General features: G+C 49.3%; 1 protein-coding gene across 2 annotated transcripts in view; it reads right to left on the bottom strand.

Moving 5' to 3' along the window:
• The window catches only part of KIF26A (kinesin family member 26A), a 97,328-nt gene extending 81,434 nt beyond the window's left edge, over positions 1 to 15,894 (bottom strand). The window contains exons 1-2 of one of the 2 annotated variants that reach the window (XM_048949021.1): positions 15,760 to 15,894; positions 13,797 to 14,060 (exon numbers count right to left, since the gene is read on the bottom strand). In XM_048949021.1, coding sequence (XP_048804978.1) covers positions 13,797 to 14,060; positions 15,760 to 15,894 — 399 coding nt within the window. Of the gene's footprint in view, positions 1 to 13,796; positions 14,061 to 14,247; positions 14,530 to 15,759 lie in introns of those variants that run through there. The other variant, XM_048949022.1, reaches the window with a different exon arrangement.
• Between the last annotated feature and the right edge of the window lie 4,526 nt (positions 15,895 to 20,420).

The following is a 20,420-nucleotide window of genomic DNA, read 5'->3' as shown; positions in this document are numbered from 1 at the left end:
CTACTTATTCCAGAGTCATTAATGACATAGAACTCATTTGAACAAAGACTTAACATGAAATGAACATTCAAAACAGCTGGGAACAAAAATATATCTGCCTAGAACACTGCATCTCTGCTTTGTCTTCAAAATAAAGCCAAGGAGGCATAAATTTGCTTTAAAGACCAGTTTTACAGTAACGTTCTCATGAGAAAAATGGAGGAGCTAAACATTTACATGTGGGACATGTTTACGTATCCCAGTGGGTTCCAAATCAAATTTAATGCAGTCTTTTTTTTTTTGTACTGGAGATGAGAAGTAACTTCAGTGCCATCAGAAAGAACTCCAAAGATGTAAAGACAGAAAATATCCAAGTCCTGCACAAATGGCCTCCAGAAACCTAAACCAACCATGTATTGTCTTCCATACAATTACGAGTGACAGCTGGAATATCCACAGCTCTAAGATTTTAAAATATTTCTGACCAATATTTTAAAGAAAACTTCTGGATGTACGTTTATAAGAAAAATACAAGTAATATCACGCAAATATTTGCAGAAATTGTTTCCTGAGCTCATTACCACATCAGGGTTTTGGAAAGAGATGTTTATCACCATGACTCCTTCATATAGTTCCTGGCAGAGCCAGTGACACACTGTGACATATCCTACATCCATCACACCATGGGACGTGCCATCGAGAGCCCCATGCTGAGAAGCAGCACACCCAGCTCCCTTCTGCCCCGTCATTCCTCAGACAAATGTCCTGTGGCTACTCAGGGATGTGCTTTCAGAAGGCACCCTGCAAGCACAAGTATCCTAAAAATCAACAGAAATTTGGAAGAATGTTACAGGCAAACAAACAAACAAAAACCAACAAGCCTGGCTAAAGACTGGCCAATTATATGTGGCCCTGTAAAGGGCCAGAGATGCTAGGATGCAGAAAGAAGTAATCCAAAAGCTGCAAAGATACTGCTTGGGTTCAGTGCTGAACATCCAAAACTACCGGCAATCTCTTGAAGACCTCCATACCAGCAGTGCACATGAGAGCACAGGCAGGCAGCCAAGCAGGCTGGGAGAAGCAGGCATGAGGCAAGGATGCAGGAAAAACACTACTGCTCACTTTAATGCTATCAGCTTCTCTCTGCCTGAGGATATTTCCTACCTCTACCTACAAACAGAGCTTCCAAGCCCTTAAGTAAACATTCTTTGAAGATAATGAAGCTTATTCTAATCTCACATTGGTGACACTCCTGCATTGTATTCAGCTGAGCTACAAGACTCCTGGGTAACTCCTTTGTAAAAATCAGGATTACCTTAACTCTTTGCTCTTACACAGACTTAAAAGGATCTTGTCAAAGCATAGAAAGAGACAGCTTTTTCACTCAGCACATCTACTTTTGTTGTTGTTGAGTAATCAGAGACATTTTCAGCTCAATCCTTTAGATGTGGATAAGCTGCTTCTGTACCCTAATGCTTAATGAGACAACCCTCCATACCAGACCTCTCACTGCTTCCACAGGAAGCAGGACCACAGCCGTTAGAAAAGAATCGTAGAATGCCTTGAGTTAGGAGGGACCCCAAGGATCATCAAGTTCCAATCCCCCTGCCACAAGCAGGGCCACCAACCTCTCCTTTTAAATACTGGAAGGCAAACAGGGCTGTCGTTCAAGTGGCAAGAAGAAATAAAATTGGATCAAACTTGGACTAACAAGAGGAACTGAAGCAAAAACTACAAAAATAAAATTCAGAAAAGTAACAACCTTCTGAAGTGTCACTTAGACAACAATGCTTTTGTATTCTCTCTTGTGTTCTCTTCCCAGGGTCAAGTGTTTACCGCTATTCGGCATCTCAGTTCTTTGTCTGTCTACGTTTCGTTGCACCCAATCATACAAGTGTCAAGTCCTATCACAGTAATGAAAAGTTCAGTGAAGAAGCTGGGGTGGGTCAGAAAAACCAGCCCCGCATCTAACACATCTTCCACATAATCAAGAGACTTGGCAGTAGGAAGCTGCAATCCAACTAAAATCTTACAGTACATTTTGCTCTTGGGCTACATGCACTTAAGAAAGGTCATGACCAGAATAATAAGGACATACAGTACAAACTTGAGAAAAGGGGCTCAAATACCATAGTGCTGGTGCAGCATAAACTCTGTTCTTCAGATGTCCTTACTTACCCAAAGGCAAGACCACTACCCTCTTATTTCAACTGCTTTCAAATGCCACAGGTTGGGCTGAATATTCATGTTCAGAGTCAGTCCAAAGGCAAATATCTTTTGGAAAGTCTGCATATTATCAGTCTGAGTTGTTTGCCCCTTAGATAAACTGCTGTTAGATTTGGATAAGCTATGTCTGAGCTGTACCAAACAGATCCTGGCAGTGTTCCACCCCACTTTTCAACACAGGTAATCATATTCCCACTGAACGGAAAAATGAATAGGATGTGCTGTTTAAAAAGGACGTAGAGAAATGAATTTGAAATACGCACACTGATCCAACATTGTTTCGCTGGTGTAAATCAACAGAAAACACACAGAGCCAATAGGTTTCATTTTCCACCTGTTAACAGAGGCTTCCAATTCCATTTCCAATAAATGAACCATGCTGCAAACTGCTGTGAAATGAGAATCCACTGCTGTATTTATCCAAAAACAGAAGAGATCTACTGCCAGATGCATGACTACAAATTGTTGAAGATGCTCTTCTTTAAACCCAACCATGACTCCTGAAAGAGTTGTTAGCAAAGACATGACTACTTTTCACTGCCAAACAGCCTTGGCAAATGAGCAAATAAGCACAAAGCCTATTCTTCCATACAGAAAAAGAGAGAAACCCATTCACTGTCTGAGATTCACAAGTACAACATATTAGCTTGAGAACCTCTAAATCATGCAAACTTTTTTTTTTTTTTTTTACTCTTTGTATGGATCTGAAAATTGAAACTGGAATAAAAAGTAACTTCACCAGAGGTCAGTCAAGCAGCAGTAAGAATGCACAAGGTGGCAGGTTAAAGCATCTCACAGTTACAAGAGTGTAAGCATAAAATTCAGAGAGGGCCCTCAGGGATCCCAATGTAAGACGTGAAGATGTAATTAAAAACCATAAATCCATCACAAGAAAAATATGTAAACTTTAATGTATTAACTCGTATTTTTCTTCCCCAAACACATTTGGGTTACTCTACGCTCCTCTGGAGCCTACAAATAAAAAATTTACAGTACCAGAAGAAATATTTCTTAATACGCAATTATCAATAATAAATGATTTTTATTTTATTCTTACAGGTAATTGCTTAAAGAAGTTCTCTTAGCAGACTGCTAAGACTCTGTGTATTATAAATTACTTCAACTGTATCTCCTCTTCACAAAACCCACAAAAGGACAATATCTTACAGTGCTTCCACGCCTCTCAATCATCCACACAAAATTACCCCTGTGAGAGCTGGCTGGAGGAACGTCAAACATACGCTCTTTTCTTTGCAACAAAATCTGCAGCAGAAGACAGCAGAATGCCTCACTTCTGCACTCAGTTACGCAAGCTACACTAACACATGAACACTTTAATAGGGGATTCTGAGTTTAGCTTTATATTTAATTACAAGCTACAGGCAGAATAGTTACAGGCCAAATCCTGGCCCACGTTTCACCCACAGGATAGTTTTTAAGACAGCTTACAAAAGCTCTGCAATGCCCTTAGTTCATGTTAAAGCTAAGAAACTTCCAAAGGTGGTACTTGAGACAAGCCAGCCCTCCCATCTGTACACCTACTGGAGAAAGGAGCACTGATGTCGTCCTGAAGTGACTGTCAAACACACCTGTGCCTCACCTCATCCTTCAAAGGCCATTATGGATCCCTACTACAGTTCTTATATATTTTGTAGCTTTTCATCACTAGTGACTGCTTCATAAGGACTAGATGGTCCAGGCCAGACAGGCACGGGAACATCTCTCTTCCTCACAGTGCCCCCAGCAATAGGACATACACCTGCAGATTACAGGATCACACAGGGATCTACATCACACACACTCAGCTTTGTTTCTTCTCTGATTCACAAAGCTAGGTCCCTGCAACACACATATATATGTGCTCAGCACAAAACGGATCCATTATCACAACACAGCCAACACTTCTCAAATAACACCTCAGTGCGCTAAACATCCCTCTTTATAATATTCAATACTCTTACTAAATCCAGGCCAAAACACCAACACAACTCTGCTGCTCTTACAGCACAAGAGCACAGCATTGAAAGAGATTGGCATTCTCTTCACATTTGTTCTAAGAATACTCTGCATACAGAAATCAACATCCCCCTCACCCTGGCTGCCAGGGATTAGCTTACTCAACTATTTACCTACCGTTGTTTCGGTCATTTGGATGCCAAGAGCTCTGGCATCACTGGTAAAGCTTTATCTGCTGAACACAGGCCAAGTCTATCCAACTTTTGCTGACTATTTATTGCAGCTGAAAATCATTTACTTTCACAAAACAGGCCATGAGGGGATGTGCCCAGTCTGGGCCAGTGCCGGACTGTCCATTCCTCTCAGCAGTCTTAGCTTCTGGAGCTACTTCCACACTAGCACCTACCAAGGACTCCACAGACAAAGCACATTTATAAGGTTTGGCTCTTAGCCACTCTTCCTCCTGGGAAGCGTGCCATTGTTTGCTGTAGCCTGGCTGCAGCTGGGCAGTGGATACAAGCAGTTGCTTTTACACCACACACTCCAGACTGTTTGGTATTAAAGAGAGGGTCTGTTGTAACACCAACATGTTCCATCCAGAGGCATTCAAAGAGAACCCAAATGCTACTGAGGGAAGACCCGAATGCTTTGAGCAGAAGAGCCCAGTCCTTCTACAGCTGACCAAAAAGCAGTAAAGGAATTGAAACAAGGATGGCCAAATTTCCCGATCATACGAGCAACTCATATGTTTTCATATTCCAGACAGCTGTTAAGACAGTTAAGACTTGTGGCCTTTTGGTATTTAAAGGGAGCTTGTAAACAAGACAGAAACCAACTTCTCACATGGTTTGATAGTGATAGGACGAGGTGTAAGGGCTTTAAACTAAAGGAGAGAGATTACTTTTTAGGATTAAACTCTTTAGTCAGAGGGCAGTGAGGCCCTGGCACTGCTATCCAGGGAGCTGTCGGTGCCCCATCCCCAGAGCTGCCCAAAGCCAGGTTGCATGGGGCCCAGGGCAGCCTGAGCTGGTGAGGGGCAACCAGCCCACAGCATGGGGCTGGAAATGGGCAGACTTTAAGGTCCCTTCCAACCCAACTATTCCATGATTCTACAATCCCAGAGTTCCAGGAGCCAGTGTGCAGCCTGTGGGTGATAACAGCTGCCAGTGACTGCTATAGGATGAGAACAGGATACATACCACTAGTCCAGCATGGTGCCACTGACCTCAGCCACCCCTGCAGGCTGACCTCCTCCAAACACCAAGCAGCACTGCATGATGGACTATAGGCACAGCCATCACCTCTCAGCTGCTCAGCAGTCAAGATAGGAAAAGCAGCAGGCAAACCATGAAAAAAAACTTTTACCAAATAAAACTGCATACAAGCTGTAGGAAACTGCTGTACTCTGAAAATGACAGCAATGCTAAAAGGAATAAATACATGCTACCACAAACAATAAGGTGGAAACAACACAAGGCAATAAAGAGAGTACAGTGCAGACTGAGTACATCTAACTTCCCAAATGACTTAAAGTACAAAGCCAAATGCTGCCCATTTGCAGTGTAATCAGCACTGATCAATCTACACACACTGACAGCAACACAAACCACACTGTAACAAGTTGTGTGTTGTGGTAAAGCAGAAAACGCATTTAAACATAATCTTTTGAAAGCTGTGAGAAGTTGGACTAATACTTCACCGTGGCTGTTAGTGCTGAAAGCCAGTCAATGCCAAGCCTAGCCAGAAGTATCACATTTTGGAGCTGTACAGAATACTTCCCATCCTATTCACCCAGCAGTGCAAAACCCCTCAGCAATAGCCAGGGAAGATTTGCTAAGAGCTAAATGAAAATTGATCATTTTCCCACAGCTGCCCAGCATTTCAATCAATGCTGCGCAGGTATTGACATATGGTAATGCTGGCCCAACCCCAGCAGAAGCTGAGAGCAGTCTGCCAAATTCCAGGAATGCTGATCAAAGACTGATTTTAAGGCCTGACTCAGAAAGAAGGTTAATTGTGTGCACCTAAGCCTTTTTTTTTTTTTTTTTTTTGTGATCAAGTGCTGAGATTCCGCTGATTCACCCTACATTTAAGTGATGCATACAACAGTCAGACTGGTAGTGATGAAACAAACTTGCAACAATAGCATTACGCTGCCTAAAATAGGTGGGTTTATTTATACCAGCTAAACATTCTTTCTCCAGCATGAAAATGAACATCTGCCAGTTACGCCCTCAAAGTTCACTCAGCTTCAAAGCAAAGCGGTCAGTGCAAAGAACTATACAGCAGAAGCTTGCATTCACTTAAACTTATCCTACAAGAATACATTGCTTCTGCAAAGAAACATTAGCCCCACCCTTGGCTTGGGATAATCATTTGAAGCCTTGCTCTTGGATTTCTGTACAAACTTATCTTTTTTTTTCCCATTTCAAACCAAAACATTTCAAACGAAAGCTAATAAGTAACACACTTTAGCATGAAACTTCAACAGCGAAAGAGGGACTGAAGCCACTGAAGAGCTCCTGACTTACTGCAGGGGCACACCCCATTTCCTCAAGGCAGCATTCTGGCATCATCGCAGGGATCACAGCACAGCCTGCAGATAAGCCCCTTTTAGATGCCATTGGTACTGCTTTAATCCACACTCTTGGAGCTGATCTGATACCTGCTACTTAAGCAGGCTCCACTTTGCCTGGACTTCCTCTGCAGCACTTTCCACAGCCTCACCACTCCTCTCCAGGAGAGCTAGCAATTTTCTTCACAGATTATCTGATGTCTCTGGCTTTATTTGCTGCTTTTGCTGTCGCACAGACCCCTGCCTCAAATCCCCCTGGGAAAGACAACCAATCTGAAAGTTGGTTGTCAAATTTGGTTCACAGTTGTGTCACAGAATGCACTGGTTTCTGTGTTCCTATGTTGTTATGTATTTCTCCTTGTTAGGTTATTGTGGGAGCAGCCAGCCCAACTAAGAACAGTAGGCAATGATGCTCAGTGCCACACGAGCCAACAGACAGGGTCCTCACTACAATTACCAGAAATGGATAAAAAAATGGAAGAAATTTAGCTCTGCTGGGCAAAGGAGAGGTTAAGCACATGAATATTAGGCAGCTTGTCCAAATTCACACAAAGGCAGCAACAGGTTTAGGGGTTAAACTCATAACTTGCATCCCTACCCAGTGTCTGAACAATTCCTCCAATGGCAAAGGCAGCAGCAGGAGACTCAATTCCCATAAAAGTAAGGTCCAGGTTATCTCCCATCAGGTACCCATTTGAAATACTACACAGAACTAGTAGACTTGTAACAGAAGCCAACCTATTCCTGATCAAGTGCATGGCCAATAACACAGACAGAACTCTAGCCTTCCTGAAGGTGCTTTCCATTAGTGATATACTAGAAATGTAAATACAAAACAGTTATTCCAGTGCTGCAGGTCTGAGGTCAGAGGTGAATTCAGACAAATCAAGTTTCATAGATTTCCAGTAAGTAAATACATAAATACATACATAAAAAGAAGATATGATACTCTCGATTTTACAGCAGCTGCCACATTCACTGTGAATAATATCCAAACAGATGTAGTTTGTGAAAGTAATCCAACTTTGACAAAGGTAACAATGTCATCATAGAAAAGTCTTCCAGAGGACAAACATGCAATTTCATATAGATTTTCCTCCTCTACACAGAGTAGAGCAAAGCCTCCACTCATCATAACGAGATGTTCCTCAGCCAGATGAAAGCCCCGCTGGTTCTTCCCTACATCAGCATCTTCACGGTTGAAATAGGATTTGGACCCACAAAGTGAAAGCCAACAGATTGGTTGAGCTTGGAAGGAAACTCTAGATCCAACCAGTCCAACCTCTGTTCAGGGAGGAACACCTAGAGGAGGTTGCCCTGGACCACATCCAGACAGTTCTTCATCACCTCTAGGGAGAGAGACTCAGCTGTGAGGTACCCAGGCAGCAGGAAACCTAAGCAGCAACATATACTTAGTAGACAATTCTGCTGTTGAGAAAGCCAAATCCCCTGTTGGCTCCAGCCGTTCCCTGGCACTGTCAGGCCCAGAGAAGCAGCCGCTATCAGCTGCTGTTGGCCATGGGAGAGGAGGATGACTGCTGCCTCCTGTAACCTCCCTGCAAACAAGCCAGAGGCTGGGATCACTGTAGGTGGAAACTCTTGGCAAAAACAATAAAGCAGCAACTACATATTTCAACAGGTTCAAAGTAACCTCAGATGTTAGCAGCAGATGCTCTTTTCCACCCCCTGGGATTTTGAAATGGTTTATGCGTTTCCTCCCTTTCCCCTAATAGGGCACGGTGCTGAAGGCATTAGCCGCAGCAATACTAATTACCCCCAGCTAGCTGGAGACCGCAGCACCTCCAGCTAATTGCGCAACCCCTGCTCCCCCTCTGCAGATCCCCCAGCGAGAAGGTCTGTGGCCTCAGGCACCCCGACTGTAGCATAATCCTACTCACCTGTATTTTAAAAGGGCTTGAAAATCCTAAATGTCTAGAATAAACCCATTACAGTTAGTTTCCACAGCCTATCGTACAGCATGGAGATTGCTGCACAGACTGAAACAAGTGAATGGCTCGTGTCAACATATCTGACACTGTGTTGTCACTAAGCCTGTTATTAGACTGCACTGTACCTGCAATCGGCATCTGAGCTCATAGCCCCAAGCACTCTGCAGCCGAGTCCCTGCAAGAGCCTCTCTTGCAAAATTCAATATTAAAAGTGCATCTCAAAAAATACCCTGTAGTTTCATATTTATTAACTGAGACTTTTCCACTTATGTATTTTTGAAATGCTAAATACAGAACATTTTAAGGTGCACTCAGTGCTTGTAAATACCCCTGAAAACTCAATTACTCTGCAGAGGTATAAGACACAGTTCTGCTGTTCAGCATCCCTTATCCACGTCAACCTGCGTCCTATGGAAAGAAAAACAGCCCTTTGGTTAGGGAGGACACCGAGATTGGCCAAGAGTCAGGTCTTTCAGCCTTCCCCTACAGCTTTGGAACCTGTCAAATGATCTGAAGTTGAGGTGAGAGACTCACAGCAAGTGCCCACAACTCCCAGGCAACACAAAGAAGCACCTGGGATCAGTAACAGAAGCACAAGGAAGAGCCAAGGAGATGACCAATGCACTCATCCAACCAAACCATCCTTCCTGAGCTCTGCTGCTGGTGGAAATACATGGGGTTATTTAGCATGAATGAGAAACCCACAGGGAAGTACATGCTGTTCCCAAAACTTTGTTCTTTGTTTCCTGTTTGAGTGATGCCATCAGCATCACACAGGTGTACCCATGGATGTGGGAAGCAGCAGGTGTGGTGGGAGGCAGCCCAGCAGCACGGCTGCATGCCTGAAGCCTCCTGGGACTCCCCTTCAAGAGAGCAGGTTCCTCCAGCTCAACCCAAGTAATACAAACACCAAGGGATGGAACACCTCTCCTTTAAGAGCAGGCTAAGAGAGCTGGGGCTGTTTACCCTGGAGAAGAGAAGGCTCCAGGGAGAGCTGAGAGCGTTTCAGTATCTAAAGGGGGGCTGTAAAAAGGAAGGAGACAGACTCTTTAGCAGGGTCTGTTGTGACACAACAAGGAGAAATGGTTTAAAACCAGAAAAGGAGGGGAGTTAGACTGGATGTAAGGAAGAAATGTTTTACAATAAGGGTGGTGAGGCACTGGCACAGGTTGCCCAGAGAGGTGGTGGATGCCCTGTCCCAGGAGACAGCCAAGGTTAGTCTGAATGGGACTCAGCATCTGATAGAGCTGTGGGTGTCCCTGCTCACTGCAGGAAGTTGGACTGGATGGTCTTTAAGAGTCTCCTCCAACTCAAATCATTCTATGTATTATTCTATGAACACAGAAAATGCTGAGGGCATGGTGAGCCAGAATCAAATGATTCATGGCTCATTAGCAGCCGAGGGCATGAGCTGTCCTGGTCACCAGCACAACAGAGCAGGACTGGTAAAACACCTCTTTGTATCCAGCCATGGCATACCGGGTTGGCTAGGTATACAGGGAACACAGGGCTCTATGTATTAGGAAAAGTACTTTCCATCCCAAGGGCACACACCGTTCCTTCACCTCCCAGACACTCCTGGAGCACTTCAGTGGTGTGCTCCATATAGCACGCAGTGAAGGTAATGCAACAGGGATCTCAACAGGGAAAAAACAGCAGCTCCCAGAAAGTAGAACAGTGAGAACTCAGCTGAACTCGTGATAATGCAGAGCTCATGCCTTCCCATCCCATACTGCCCGCACTGCACAGCACAAAATGCATGGGCTGGGGGCAGATGAAACAGGGTCATCCTTGGGCTGGGAGGGACACAGTCCTCTGCTAACTGCCTCCAAGGAAAACTTCTTCTCGTCATGGCCTCCTCTTAGCCCCGATGACAAACTCCTATTTCGGTAGAACTGGGTACGGTTGTTACTCAGCTCATTGCACACCTCACACCGTCCCTGCCTGTCCCTTCCCTGGGGGGCACACCTCGTTCCCACACACACCTCTCTGGACGGGCAGCTCGTTCTAGTTTACCGAGCAGGGATGTCACACGAATTAATTAATTAGCACTTGGTGAAGTACTGAGAAGATGATTTTAGGTGCTAAGTATTATTATTACTAATTTAATCCACAGCTCCATTCAGTCCTCAGCCTCTCTTGTGAAACTGCCAACAATGATGCCAATTAGCGGTAATTGTCGGGGTGGCTTTCGAGGCTCCTTGCCAGCCAGGCAGCGACCACCAACCCACCTCCCCAGGCTGCCAACAGCAGCAGCTTCCAGGCACATCCGGACCTCGGGAGCCCATTACAGCTCCCCAGGGACACGGCCTGCAAGGCACATGCAAAACTTTTAATTAAGGATAACATGAGGCACCTATTTCTTTCTTTTCTTTTTTTTCTCCTCCACTTGTTCAGAGCACGACCCAGCAGCTGATGCTGCAACACCCAAATGCCAATCTGTGATACTTTCTGCGATTGAACTTTGTTTCCCCCCCCCCCCCCCCCCATTCTCCTCATCCTTGCTGATTCTGATTCGTTCACAGCCTCACTGTGGCAGCAAACCGTAAAGACAGCAGCAGCAAAAAGAGGGGAATTGGCAGCGTGGGGTGCAATAAATCTAGTATTCAGAAGAACTGCAAAGGAGTTGTAATATAAGCAAAGAGGTCTATCTCTATATCGTTTGTCAACAGAGATTTGGAGAACTTGAAAAAGCCCCAAACAACGAACAGCATTCTGTAATCAATGCACATCATCTGAGCACCGAAACTTTACATTATTTATATATTTTAAATAAGTCTAATTGAAAGGACAGCAACACACAAACGATGAATCATCACCCTCCTGAGCAATTAGATCTGTTATCCCCACAGACTGCAAACAGAACCTTGGTTTTTTATTCTAATGTGAATTCAATCCCCTGTCAGCTGCCCCACGCAGAAGAATACAACTGCTCCCTTTCATCAGCACAGATATCAACAGCAGGAAACTGGCCCTTCTTTCATCTCCCAGGCTCCCACCCACCTTTCCAAAGGGCTTTAAACCAGGTGTGGAAATCTTTCTCAACCTGTGCTGAAAGATCCCTTCACTGCGACAGCAAGGGACAGGGCTGTGAGAGCAGTGTGCTCCCAGCAGCAGCCTCCTGCATTCGCTCTCCTGGGAGCTGCTTCTTCCTCTGACAGTGCATTAGGAGAAACTCTTTGGACCTTTAATGTACAGGCAAGAAACTCAGGAAGAGGAGCTGCATTTTCAGATGTCTTGTTATATAATTAAACAAGAAAGAAAGAAGGGGGGGGGGAATGCAAGCTGCCTTTCTGGCACAAACATTACAGTGCGCTCAGCCTGCCAGCTTATTGCATCAGATTCTCACTGCATGGCCAACAAGCTGCAGCTGAGCACCCAACCTCCGCTGGGTATCTCCTGCTATCTGCTGGGCAGAAGGTAGTGAGTGGGGTTGCTTGCTGCATCTTCCTACCTGAGGAGCAGCTCACTGCCTGACTGAGGGGCCTGTGAGCTGTCAGTTAAGGCTGGAGGTCTCATGCACACTGGAAAACTTAGTTTTAAAAGACCCCAAGTATCAGTATGCTGCTCATCCAGTACCCCCCAGGTACCCATGACTCCGTGACTAAGCCTGTCAAGGTTCCAGCACTGTGATGATGACTCTGTTATTACTTTCCTAGACATGCTGCAGAAAAGCAGGATTCACTCATTCATTCACCCGTCATCGAGTGCTTATAAAGGACCGGAGGGAAAGGACCACACAGACACAGCCCTTTGCTCCCCACACACCTGGCCAGCTCCTTCCCCACACCGCTCATCCCATCAGGGATGGGTCCCACCACAGCAATGGGAATTGGGTTGCGTGCACACTTCTCCAGCCCTATCACATGGATCTCACAATGGGAATTAAACCATCCATAAAACAAAAGGTCTGACAATCCTGACCAGAGACCTTTACGCTGCAGAAGAGGAGCTCGTATTGACCCAATGGGTCAGCACAGGGACTCCTGTTGATTTCAAAGTGTTTTGGGCCAGGCCTGAGAATGCAAACCTCACTGACACTGCTCCACAATGCACTTCCAAACAAAACTATATTTAGATTCAATGGGAATGCTGTAGATCATACAGGAAATCTTTGAATGAAAATGAAGGTCAATAGGGTTTGGCTTCCTCTTCAGACCCTCCCCTCTCCCCTCCCCCCTCCCCCCCCAAACCCCCCTATTCTTATAGCCATCCAGATAAGCATTGTTTAGAAAACAATACCTCTCTGCCAAACGTTATCAAAAAACCATGACGGGTTTTTGGTGCCCTGAAACAGAACCTCGGGGTCTTCTACTGCATTTTGTACTATCACTGAACTCCAAAGGTCTCCCCAGGTCCCAAGGCTCAGCGTGAAGGTTTTTACACCTGTATCACCTTATGAAAGCTTTGTTTCACACAGTTACTTAAGGAAGAGAGACACCAGAAGCAGTGGTAAAGATTTCTTATAGACAGAAACACAGAAGGAGGAACGGTACACATCTGGCCACCTCTGGAGCGTTCATGCACTTTATCCACTCACTGCCAGAGTCACCACGAGCTGCAGACTCGAGAGAAACCACCCTGAATGACTCCAGGACCTCAGGAACCCGAGGGAAACCTGAGGAACACCGGGCAGCGAGAGCCCCGCAAAGCTCCTCTCCGGCTTCCTCCCGACCACCACCACAGGGGGGAACGCGTGTGAGGACATACGGGGGTGTCAGCGGCGTTTCACGTCCTCCTAGGAGGAGGAGCCGAGCTGAACCCCCTGCAGTCTCAGTGCGCTTCCACAAACGGGACAGTACAGGGGAAGCCTGGATCCGCCGCTCCCCGTGCCCGGACGGCGTTCGCTGTGCCGCCCCGCTGCCCCCGTCAAAGTCACTTCTTATTTCAGTTTCTTTATCCCGGCAGCCGACGGCGTTACCCGCGCAGAGAACACGCAGCGGCACTTCCAGATAAACCAACGCCTGCAAACCCTGAAACTTTTGCAGCACCCTCCCGCTTCGCAAAATGCCGGGGGTGCCATATCCGCGGGGCACACACCTGCGCGCCCCGGGACCGAGTTTGCCCCCTCCCTTCTCTCTCCCCTCCCGGAGCCGGCAGCCCTCACTTACCGGCGGGGCGTTGGGCGGGCAGCCGCCTGCAGCCAACCTGGCCGCCTGTTTCCTCAGCTCGGCCAGCTGCGCCTGGCAGCTCCGGCACCAGCCCCCGGCCGCCGCCCGCTCCAGCGGCCGCGCTTCGCTCCCGACGACGGCGGACCCCGCTCCTTCGGGCGGCGGGCGGCGGGCGCAGCGCTCCTCCTCGGGGACGGCGGAGGAGGCGGCGGACGGAGATTTTTTCCGAGGGGAGAGCTCCCGCCCCGCGCTCCCCTCCGCCACCTGCGGAGAGAGCAAAGAGAGCTTCAGCGCCGAGCATCGCGGAAAGCTCGGCACCACTCCCACCCACCTCAGCCACCCGCCCCGCGGGGGGGAAAATAAATAAATAAATACGCGGCAAAATGAAATAAATAAATAAAGTTATCAAACAAAAAACCCACGAGCGGGTAGCAGCGCTCCCGCAACTCACCCCCTCAGCCCGGGGTTCCAGCCCCGGCCCCTTCCTCCCGGTCACCGCGCTCATGTTGGAGGATGGGGACGCGGCCCCGCTCCGCTACTGCGGGCGGCGAGGTGCCCGGCGGTGCGAGGAGCCCATGGTGGGCAGAGGGAGAGGCGGGGGTTGGTGCTAAGTGATGCTGCCTCCCATGCTGCGGACGGAGCGAAGTTTGGGTCGGGAGAGGGAGGCGGAGTGAGCTCCTCACGGCGGCACGGAGAAGGAGCCGGAGCACGGGAGCACGTCGGAAAAAAGCTGCAGAAGTGCTCTCCGGGCAGGGGAGGAGGGGCCGGGCGGGGTGGGGTAAGCGGGGCGGGCTGGGGTTGGGTTTGGAAGGTGAGGGGGTGCTGTTTTCATAGCGGCCCTACGGGACAGTCCCAAACCGCTGTGCTCGGGGTTTTGTGCAGACAGCCCCGAGTTCCGCAGGAGCGGGGCGAAAGGGACGGGGTGCCGCGTGGCTGCCGCATCGGGGAACCCCGCGGGCATCGGGGAGTCTGGGAAGGTCCCAGCGCAACTCTTCAGGTGCCGGGGTTGCCCCCGCTTCTACCGCATCCGCCCTCTCCGGGCCGCTCCGCAGCCGCTCGATGGGGGCGCCGCGATGTTGCTACACGCGACTGTTGACCCGACAGATGGGGAAATTAACGCTCGCAGTTAATTGTCTACTTGGCTGCCGCTCCGGCTCGTGTATTTAGCACTTTTTTTTTTTACTTTTTTTTTTTTTTTTTAAGTTTTTCTCCCCCAGAGAGGGCCACAGGCGCCGCTGTCTCCCACTCCTCCCGCTCTCCCTCAGCACGGTGCGATGCTGCCAGCGGAGCGCGGGGGGAAAGCCGGGACGGGCGGGCGCTGTGCGGGGCTCAGTCCCTCCCCGGCTCTGCCGTCGCTGTGGCTATGGCGCCACCTTCCGGCCGCGATGCGGTACCGCACTGCCGAGCTCCGCTCCCTGTTCGACCCCCGGCTACGCGCAGTGGGACCGGAGCACAGCATTGCGCTGCGGGGAGCAGCGCCCAGCACGGGGAGTTGGGAGGAAAATGCACAGGGCTACGCGTTAACTTCCCCCTCCCCGAGAGACATCCTCTACTCCTTTCCATCAGACGCCTTCTTCACCGCTTAAACTTTCCTGACCACGTGTTTGAAGAGCCCCCTTCTAAAAAATACAAATGGGTGCCTGTCCCCTGGGGGCTGGGGCGGTCGTGTTCGCCTCCTACACAGCTTTACGATACCCGCGCACCGTTGCCCGGAGCCGTAACAAAGTTTCGGGTATTTCGCGTGCCCGAGTACCTCCCGCACAACGCTCCATCGGAGACGTTCTCGGGTTGGACGGGGGCGGTGCCCCCGCGCTTCTCCGCGCCGCTCCGCGGAGCCGCCCGCACTGTTCGTGGTGCTGAAAGCCCGCAGAGCCGCCAACTTCGCTCCGCTGGAAGTTTGCCGTCGACCCAACTCCCCCCTTCCACCCCCCGTTCCGTCCCGGGCCGGGCGAGGTGCCCTTACCTTGGCTTTGCGCCTCAGGAGGTGGCTGGTGAAGCCGAAGATGATGTCCGAGTCCAAGCACAGAGCGCCGATCTCCAGCAGCCCGGGGCTTCTCCTCGGCGCGGTTGACGCGTCGGGAGGTTTGGGAAAAGCCATAGTTTGAGGGTGGGAGATATCCGGCTCCTGGGGAGGAGGCGATGTGTTTGGATGCAGAAAGAGAGTGGGGGGGTTGGGAGGGGGAAGGAGAAAAAATAGCAAAAAAAAAAAAAAAAAAAAAAAAAAAAAAAAAAAAAAAAGAAAAAAGAAGAAAAGAAGAAAGAAAGAAAAGAAAAGAAAAAATAGCCAACACCCCTCACCCTTTAAAAAAAAGAGAAAAAAAAAAAAAAAGATAAACACGCGGCTGCGTTACTCCTTCATCCGAGAGGATGCGCGCCGCCGGGCTGAGAGAGCGCAGCCGGGCACCTCCCTGCCTCTCCCCGCCGCTTTTCCCCCGCTGTACAACCCTCCTCCCCCCCTGCGCACCTTTGCCTGACGAGCGCGGAGCTGCGCCTCGCTCAGCGGCCCGCCGGCACCGCGCTGGGTGCGCGGGGCGGGCAGCGAGCCGCTCCGTCGCCGGCCGCCATCAGCTCCCCGCGCCCGCTGGCCCCGAGCCCGCGCCGAGAGCCGCCTGCCGGCCCCGTCCGTGCTGGGGGGGAAGCGGGGGGGGGTTCAGGGTGGCGGGTCTGTGTGCTTTTTTTCCCTCCTCCTTCTCCTCCTCTTCCTCCTCCTCCGGGATAAGGGCAAGGAGGGAAGAGCTGCCGGTGAGGGCAGCTTAGGAAGGGAAAAGATGCACACGCACAGAGAAAAAAAAAAAAAAAAAAAAGAAAAAAAGGGGGGGGGGGGAGAGAGAGAAATAAGAAAGGGGGAAAAAAGGGGGGAGGGTGGAAGAAGACGAAAAGACGATGGAAAACAAAAAGAAGGGAAAAAGAGAAAAGGGAAGAAAGGGGGAGAAAAAGAAGAAAATCTTGAAGAAAAAAAAATGAAGAAAAAGAAAAGAAAGAAGAAGGAAAAAAGGGGGGGGGGGGGGGGGAGGGAGAGGGAGAAGGAAAGCCTGGGGGAGCTCTGGGCTGGGCCTTTCACTCCTCTAGAAAGCTATAAATATAAGAGAGCTCCTCACCTGGGGGAGGGCGAGGCCCTACGGCTGCCACTGGGGCATCGCAGCCCCGGTCGCACCCCCTTCCTCCCCCTCGACTGCTTTACACACAGGTCCCAGCCCGGGGCCGAGCGTTTGCCCCGGGGGTAGTTCAGGACCCAGGGGGGACCTGTCCCCCCCCCCTCCGGAGGGGCACGCTCCGCTCAGCGCGTTAATCCCTTTCTGTGTATTTTGCCGCTGAACAAATAACTCACGTCCTGACAAAGGCATTATCCCGCTTCGTAGCGCCGGCAGTGAAAGTCAGATCAATCGTCTGTTTAGCCGGGTCTCCGGGGGGCGGGTGCCGGCCCGTGCCCGTTTCCCGCTGTCACTGCCTCGGGGCGAGCCCAGGGCTGGGGCCGGCACGTCGGGGTGGAGACGGAGGAACACGGAGAGGATCGTAGATTCACAGATCGGCTTCGTTTGGAAGGGAACCTTAAGGATGTTTGAATTTCACCCCCCTGCCGTGGGCTGGCTGCCCCCCACCAGCTCAGGCCCCATCCAACCTGGCCTTGGGCACCTCCAGGGATGGGGCACCCACAGCTCTGGGCAGCAGTGCTGGGGTCTCAGAGCCCTCTGAGTAAAGAATGTTTAGTCTCTTCTCTTTTTATTTAAAGCCATTTCCCCTTGTCCCATAAGAAGAGAAGAACTGAACTCTCTACGGCTACAAAAGGACACCCTGTCTTCTTTTCAATCCAGATTTACAACATTCTCACACACATCTTTGTTTAGGGGTTCCAGCCCCCCTGTTAGACAAAGAAGAGGCAGCTCTGCACAGTGTAGGTGGAACCCAGGTGTCCCAGGCAGGCACAGAAGGTCCTGGGGCAGAGTCCTCTCTCCTGGGGGGAGAGAGGCAGTGAAGTGAGATGCTTATGGCAAAGGGGTACAGACTTCTCCAGTTTCCTTACTGCCTCCTTTCCTGATATAGACACCTCAGACTAGTGCCAGCATGTCACCTGGGCCCTGAACCCACCTGGGATGAGGTATGAATGGACACAACCACTGTCCCACCTTGAGCAGTCCCCTCCCCTCCCATAGACCAGCTGTATCCCTGCCTCCTGCCTTGCTGTGCAGTCTCCTCCCACCCCTCAGCTCTGCCATTCTGCCCTACACAAGTGGGATATGTCCCTGTCCCTGCAACGTACCATACCTGAAAGGTGCCACATCATCAAGGTGCTGGGAAGGGGAAGGTAGAAGGAAAAACAATTCAAGCACAATGGTGAGATGGACATCAACTGTCCAGATGAAGCACTGTACACAAGGTATAAATGGACCCATCACCAGAACCCAAGCAACACATTTACTGTGCATTGTGGAAAGAACTTCCAAGAACAGATAAAACTATGTCTCACTGCTTGCTTTGGAGGCATCTGCCCCCATTCCCCATATCTGTAGCCCACATGAGTTTAAATATTCACCCCATGCTGAACAGGACCAAGGAGGACCTGGGATCTTCTATGCCCTTTGCCCCCCTGCCCATGAGCTCTGCCTTTTCCACCCTGCCTTGATCCTACTCCCCAGCTCTGTGCAGTGACCCCAGGAAGGTTTTAGGTCTAGATGGGCACTGAGCATCAGGCACCAACAGTCCACGTGCAGCTCAACCTCACCCTAATTGGGGATGTCTCTCTTCAGTTACCCCTCAAATGGGCAAAATTATCTCAGCCTGCTGCCTTCAGGTGTCTTGCCAGCTGAAGCAAAAGTTATTAGCTTTTATTCAAGGCAGCTAAAGTAAAACATCAGCAGGGTGACAGTACATAATAACGGACTAGATAAAGTCCATTTTTCTTGGGCCCTCTGAAAGTGATCCTCAAGCATTAAAACAGGTCTCTTAATAAATACCTTATCTCCCTGACACAGAGCCCTGGCTGACGATAACCAGACACCCATTACCCTACCTCTAAAATGACCTATTTCCATCAGGGCCACTTCAAAACAGGCTCCTCTTTAGAGACCCCTTCCCAAGGTAGGCAGGGAAGGCAGGGAAGGCTTCCCCTGAGCTGGGGAAGCCAAGCAGGGCAGGGGACCCCATTCCCATCTCCAGACAGGGTGGGAGACACTGCATTGCAATGCATCCCCATCCCCCCAGATAAATCACCATGGGGCAAGGCATTCTCTTCATGAGCCAAAATCCCCAAGTCTTCCCACTATGCTTGCACTGAGACAGGGAGTGCTGGGGTCCCACAGTTGCACTGCCCTAGGCCAACCAGGGAGATGCTGAATAGAAGAGCAGGGCTAGAGCAGGCAGTTGAATCCCAGTGGTGGAAAAGCCTTGTTCATCCCAATGTGAGCATCCCAGGCTGCAAGGTGCTGCTGCACAGGTTGCATGGGACTCATTCATTAAGGTACCATACAGGTGATAGTGGATTTATTAAGTATATTGCTGTGATTTCACATTTAATTTACTAAGAATACAATGGTTTGGGCTAGAGGACCCAAGGGAAATCTAGGCAACAGTGAGCAAAAATCCATGAAATTCAATGTAGCACACTAATCATGGAGGCATTATAGTATTAATTGCTATAATGATACATTTCTAATCCTATCTTACACCATGCCACATAATTTCATTGGGTAAGAGAGGAAAGGAATTAAATTTAGTTCAATACAGGCAAGCGTGTAACTTAATAGAGTAGTTTGACTCCTGCACACTCATGGGTTTAGGGCTAATGTCACGCAATGCGTGCCACGGCAGGGAAGGACAGCATGAGACTTCTGATGCCTTCCTGGAAACCTGGAAGCAATGAGGAAAAGTGCTAGAATTCTGCTTTTCAAGAGGCAATCCGGCCATATAGAGGATAATTAGAATTCGTTGTAAAGATGATTTATCATGTCTATCATTGTGCTTGAAAAGGCGAGGTCACCCATGAATGCTGATGAAATTTCAAAGATCTGCTCCCCAAGGACTTTCTGCATCTGCTGCCCTCTGAGATGGGGAAATAGCCCAGGGCAAGCTTCTCATTAATACCACAGGAAAATATAAGCATTTTGTCAGACCCAACATTTTTCTTCGGTATGATACCTGACACGATTAGACCTTTAAATAACGTGGTAATAGGGCTCACTTTCAGGTTCACGGACTTGGCCTCCCCCCAGGTTTCGCTGGGTAGCAGCACCCGGCCCAGCCCCACTCAGCCCCAAACAAATGCAGCATGGGGTGGGCGGAGGTGGGAAAGCCGCTTTTGATCTTGTTTGTGTAATATGCAAACGAACATCAGTGCGAGGGAAAGGGGGGGTGGCAGAGAAAGGAAAGCAGAGCAGGAATAGCCCTATGCACTGCAACACCCCAGAGCTCATGAACAGCCAAAGAAAACATCGTTGGGAAAAAATTAGTGGGACTTAAAAGACAACAATAGCAGAAACGGCCCGACTTAGAGCCTGCACCGAGGAAACCCTACAGAGCCCACCCCGCTGCCCTGGGACCGGCCCCGCTGCCCCGGGCAGGCTCCCGCAGGGCACTGCAGGTTTCGAGGCGTTCACCAGGCACTGCCCACCCAGGGCTGCGTGGAGGGCT

The sequence above is a fragment of the Lagopus muta genome, chromosome 6 (genome assembly GCF_023343835.1).
Source record: "Lagopus muta isolate bLagMut1 chromosome 6, bLagMut1 primary, whole genome shotgun sequence".
Taxonomy (NCBI): Eukaryota; Metazoa; Chordata; class Aves; order Galliformes; family Phasianidae; genus Lagopus; species Lagopus muta.
Note: the sequence above shows the minus strand (reverse complement) of the source record. Positions and strands in the feature narration are given on the sequence as shown.